Below are 5,276 nucleotides of genomic sequence, written 5' to 3'. Positions count from 1 at the left end.
AAACCTTCTATTGTCTCGTACGCGACCAAGCTAAAGAAACGCGAGGAAAGACCCTTCATTAAAGTGAACTAAAAGCCTTTACGATTGGATGGGCAGCGCAGAGGCTGAGCAGAGAGCAGAGGCCTCGCTAAGTAGGTCTCCAAGGTGTAAATTCTCCAATGCTGACACGGGTCTGTGTAATGGACTATAATGCTCCTGCTGAATGCTGTTGGGTGGTCTTAAAACGTCTCAAAGCGACGCCTCAGCAGGTCAAAGGGAACACACATAAAGGTATATCTTCACTTATGCTGTAGAGTGGACCAATAAAGGTTAAATTAAAACCTGGCTTACTCCTTAGGTCTTCGTCTCCCACCACCTTTAATCTTTATTGATCAGTGAGCGCGTCCTGTGTAAAACACCTCATTGACTTTCTGCACTTTGCTGTGTTTTGCATACTGTGTATTGTACGTTGCCCTTTTCTTAAAGTCTGTTGTCGCCTGTATTCACCATTCTGCAGTATTTACATCTACTGCACATACAAGCATAGTGCCTTTTATACTTTGTGTTCCATCTACTATTTGTTCAGCTTACTTCCCTTCTTTCAGCTAAACTTCGTGTGCTTCTGCTGAACAGAGAGACGGAGGCGGTGCATGTTAGACCAGTTAGGATGTTTCAGTCCGGATCAAAGCGTCGGAGCAGCGCGGCTGCTGCCGTCGCCGTCCTGCTGCTGGTTAGAAAGCCACGACGTCCACTGCTTGTGGGTTCCTGTTGTGATGAAATTAATTATTTCCCTGGGAATGCAATGGAAACCGCAGCCTATAGGTCACATTTCACTTTTCAAAGGTGGACTGGACTTGGCTGCAAAGGTCAGCTGTCAGAAACCTTTATCCTCTCTAACCAACCGGTGGCCTGTTTAAACATGACTGATTGCAGCAGACCACACTACGGCTCATACCAGAGCACGGAAGAGAAGGAACTGATGGGATTTTATTTGGACTTTATAAAGTTATAGCCTGACGTGACTTCAGCGGTTCGTTGTAGCATGGTTTTCCAACCCTCTCGGTTCCCGTTCGGTTCAAACCTCTCTCATAGTTCCCCTGTTGTTTCTGATCAGATAGTATTGACTCTTCAGAGAATGCTGCAAATTGTTACTAAGGCCAAATATTGACCCGAGATAATCCTATGAAAAGAAAAGCAAATAGCGCTGCTCTGCACAAAAGACCACTTTAACAAATAAGTGGGAGCTGGAAAATTCAGTTTCACAACAGTACAGTAAGGAGGTGGTATAAATAACTGTTTCCTAATATAGATCCACATTTGAACTTCCTCTTAAATTCCTGCCATGACTTGCTATCATCACAGCCATTTTGTTTCTGTGAAACCCCTCCACAGATTAAAAGGCCACACTCGCCCTGCATGGGGTGCTTGTCACTCTGCACGTCCGTGCAGCTGTGCCCAGTGTCTCTCCTCCTCGTCATATTAAAGTAAACTGACACTTTGGCGACACCCCGGCATTAAAATGATGGTAGTGGAGACAAAAACAAGGGACGTGAGAACAAAGAGGAGCCGAGACGCGGACGTGGCTGCACACCGCTGCTGAAATAATTAGCCCCCAGTTGATGTGGACTCCTCGTGGGACTCCTCCGTGACACGTTCAAATGAGTATTGGCAGCGTGCGACACCAGCTGTGAGCGTCCTGCGGGGAGCCGCCGTGGAGCGCGGCGCCATGCCCACTGAGCGCGACACCAACCCTTTCAACTCTGAGGAGCTGCAGCAGCGGGCGGCCCTGAGCCTGTTTCACAGCCGGGAGACGTTAACGGAAGCAGCACCGAACGTGACTCCTGGACTCCTCGCGTCAGGTGCACTGGTGTGATGCACTGGTGTGATGCACTGGTGTGATGCACGCGCGAATGCACGAGCCTGTGGCACAGATGGGAGCACCGCCCAACGGGCCCAGACGCGGGGGCGCACCACATCCAATTTAGGCCGATTCAGCAGGAGATGTGCGAGCTGCAACCGCGCCCATCTCAATTACAATAAACCATGCTCTGTGTTGAAGTCCCACTGTACCCAAGCCGCCAATTTGACATCCCTTGGTGGGAGGGCGCAGAACTGGCAACCCGCTAAATCCAGGATGCGCACTACCACACCCATGTCTGTTCAGGCATCACTTCTGCTCAGTAATTGCACTTTTAAAAAAGTAGATCACCATAAATCTTCTTTTTTTTGGCTATTCTCAGCTTAAAACATTTACTATTTTAAACAGAAATGTGATCCTATTTTTAACTGTATTATTAATAAATACCAACCAGTCACCTGATGAAGAAAGCCTTTCAGAGGAGACAAGCAGAGGCGGCGTCAGCTGCTCAACAGTGCCCCCTGGTGGTCACAAAGGGTATACAACGTAAAACAGGAGATGGAACGGGTTTATTATTAGAACCTTTATTTCATCTTTGTAGGAAGAATTATATAACACACTAACTTGCATATGGCACTGTACATTTCATGTAATCATGATAATATTTTGAAATAGAAAGTGCAAGAAGTGAAGGGGTGTGTGTGTTTTCAGCGCTGTGCTATAAGGAACATGACTAACAACACTAAAGTGGCCAAAGGTGCAGGTTTGTCCAGATGCTTTGGTCTGTAGGACGTCGTGTTCCTCTGGACCCATGTTAGCTCCTCACGGGCGTGACGCTCCCCTTCACCGTCTTCTTCAGGTGGTGGTAGTTGGGCAGAATCTTCATGAGGAAGTCGAGCTGCAGAGTCTGAGGCTGCGAGAGAAATATTCACCCTCAGCCACGCAAATCAGGGCTCTGGGACTCAACAATGGAGCGTGAACGAGGAACTGACCTGTGGCTTCTCGTTCTGCACACGTCGGAGGCAGTTTGAGCCGTACACAACCGTGTTCTCTGGCACCACCTCACACGTGTTGATGTGGCAGCAGGCGCCGACGATGCAGCCGCTGGTCAGGATCACGTTTCTCCCGAGATCAGCTGAGATTTAAAATGAGTGAGACAGAGCCGATTGATGTTCAGGTATTAGAACATATGACTGACAAGTGCTTCTTGTGGCCTCTGTGTCTTGTGAATTGCAAGAGATGAGGCACTAAAGTTGTAGGTCAAAGCTTCATACACTAACAAAACCAGAATCGGCCCATGAGCCGAAATGCAACAAAAGGTAGGTGTGGCTTAAAATAAGAAACCAGCCGTCAAATATTATTTTAAATTTGAATTTACCTATTGTTGTACATAATATTGCAATTGAATTAATTCAACAGACTGACATTTTGCCTATTGATTTCTCAATGTGACTACTCACCTTTGGACTCGATCACATTGTTATCTCCAATTTTCAAAGCCTGAGAGACTGTGATGGAAACATTAAGGATTTAAATACTTCTGATATCTCACTGTGACAATTTCAGTTGTCTCTAGGTAGAGGATCTGATTCATTTTTTACAACATTTACAAATATTTTTGATAAATACAATTTAAATCGTAACAAAGACAAGTTTTACCGCCCTCTTGTGGACACACTGCGTCATTGCAGCGCGCATTGTTATACTTCGTTTTGATTTAAACAAATTGAGCCAATACTTTGTTATTATAAGGATACCACATCCGACTTCAAAAACATTATTGGTCCCAACGACCATGGTCTTTGGCTCCGCTCCCTCTGTGTCTGGCATTATGTTTTCTGGGTAACTACAGACAAAGTGCATAAGATAAAATGAGCCGTAAATGACTGTAGAGATCAAAGAGGCAAGTAAATGAGAACACAAACCCCTCACCTGTTAACGATCAGCACCTGCTCCTCTATTAGGTTCCCCTCCCCGATGACAATGGGCCCTGCCTCTGCTATGATCCGGGCTTTGGGGTGGACAACTGTTCTAGCACCTGTAAAATACAAAGATCATTGTATGTGTCACTTCACTGGCGGCTGGTTAACACGGTTTCTAGAGGTTTTTAAGGAGGCTCACCGATGGTCACATCTCCTCTTATTTCGCTTTCAACACACACAACAGCCCCCGGCGCAATTTTAGCGCTGAAAGACAGTAGTGGGAAAGAGAATGAGAATTTAGATCAGCGGCTCATAATTCAAATCTGTCACGGCGTGATTACACGTTTATCCTCGCTGTGCTGTTACGATGTCAGTAATTAGACCATAATTACAGCCTGCATCGACATTAACAAACATGGGTGTCGCCGTCTGTAAATTTTGCATCATTTCGTATTAAACTACGTTTATTCCCCGTCAATTATTCAGAATTTACCATTCAGCATACAAGAATGACCACACAGATCCCAGTTATTTACCTTTTCTGTGCTATTATCTGCTTGCTGTCGTCTGACATCCTTGTGATGAGGAATTAATTTAGCGACAATTGAATATTAATCCTGGTTCGATGTCAGAGCTCTGCCTCGATTTGGTTTGTCTAGAAGCGTCAATAGAAACTTTACTGCCCTCTACTGTATTATAGGACGATTGCAACGTGATTTGAGTCATGAAGTGTACTTCAATTTTCTACCTTAGTCTTTAATTTATTGTTTTCAGCACTAGATTTATTGTACTAAACGTTGAACTTCCTGCTAAAATCATTGACTAAGATGCCTTGTCTAGTATTTGTAGTATTGTCTAGTTTTTAGGTGTAAGCAGCCACTCTTCAGTGTGCTGTACAATGAATATCTGCCGTTGCAGTTCTGGGGTTTGTCCTGCAGGGGGCAACATCTACTCGCGAATATCCCATTCAGCCAAAGACTAAGGCACTAAAATGTAACTTACTACATCATTTATTATTAGACCCTTCTCTATGATGAGCGATATATCAGGCTGATATTTAATGAGATCGAATAAAAGCTTCTAGTGGACGCACTGCTAATGTCGTTCTTCGGTAAACACATTTAGTGGATGAACATTTACCATTCGCACGTCTTCAGAGAAACGTCAGACACCGGCCTGTTCCTATTGCGTGACCTTAAATTTTGCTAAATCTCCAGAAAACCTATAATCTGTTAAATGGTATATCGTCTTAATTAAGTCAAATAAAGTTCAAAGTGATAAAACCGGAAATTGAAGAAGTTCCGTTATTGTGTGCGTAACGCCTTTATACTTTCTTTATTGAGCTATATCAGCCGTGTGGCTCAGTGTGTAAAAATGACTTGATCTTCTTATGCGATTACTTGACTTGAAACAAAAAATATCGAAACTCACCTCACTCATGGAAAAATGAACGATAGACAGGCTTTTATTTTTAAACGTCGCGCAGGAACCGGCGACGCCATTTGCTCCGACTTGAC

The 5,276-nt window shown here is 44.5% G+C and overlaps 1 protein-coding gene across 1 annotated transcript; it reads right to left on the bottom strand.

The window, feature by feature from the left end:
* Positions 1-2,405: 2,405 nt before the first annotated feature.
* On the bottom strand, positions 2,406-4,443 carry LOC114845061 (dynactin subunit 6-like). The gene is made up of 7 exons (XM_029132851.3): positions 4,296-4,443; positions 3,959-4,023; positions 3,770-3,875; positions 3,595-3,683; positions 3,298-3,345; positions 2,830-2,972; positions 2,406-2,750 (listed from the first exon to the last, which is right to left on the bottom strand). Exons 1-7 carry the CDS (start codon positions 4,331-4,333, stop codon positions 2,652-2,654), a joined length of 588 nt encoding a protein of 195 aa, XP_028988684.1. The 5' UTR covers positions 4,334-4,443; the 3' UTR covers positions 2,406-2,651.
* Positions 4,444-5,276: the final 833 nt, after the last annotated feature.

Source organism: Betta splendens, chromosome 2 (genome assembly GCF_900634795.4).
Source record: "Betta splendens chromosome 2, fBetSpl5.4, whole genome shotgun sequence".
In the NCBI taxonomy this organism is placed as follows: domain Eukaryota; kingdom Metazoa; phylum Chordata; class Actinopteri; order Anabantiformes; family Osphronemidae; genus Betta; species Betta splendens.
The sequence above is the reverse complement of the archived record's forward strand: the minus strand, read 5'-3'. Positions and strand labels throughout refer to the sequence as shown.

Bases quoted from the DNA above. Each gene is read 5' to 3' on its own strand.
- LOC114845061 (XM_029132851.3), bottom strand. From the start codon at position 4,333: ATGTCAGACGACAGCAAGCAGATAATAGCACAGAAAAG. The intron at 3,684-3,769 runs GTGAGGGGTTTG...CTTTGTCTGTAG, and splicing joins CAGGTGCTGATCGTTAACAG to TTACCCAGAAAACATAATGC. The intron at 2,973-3,297 runs GTGAGTAGTCAC...TTTAAATCTCAG, and splicing joins CAATGTGATCGAGTCCAAAG to CTGATCTCGGGAGAAACGTG.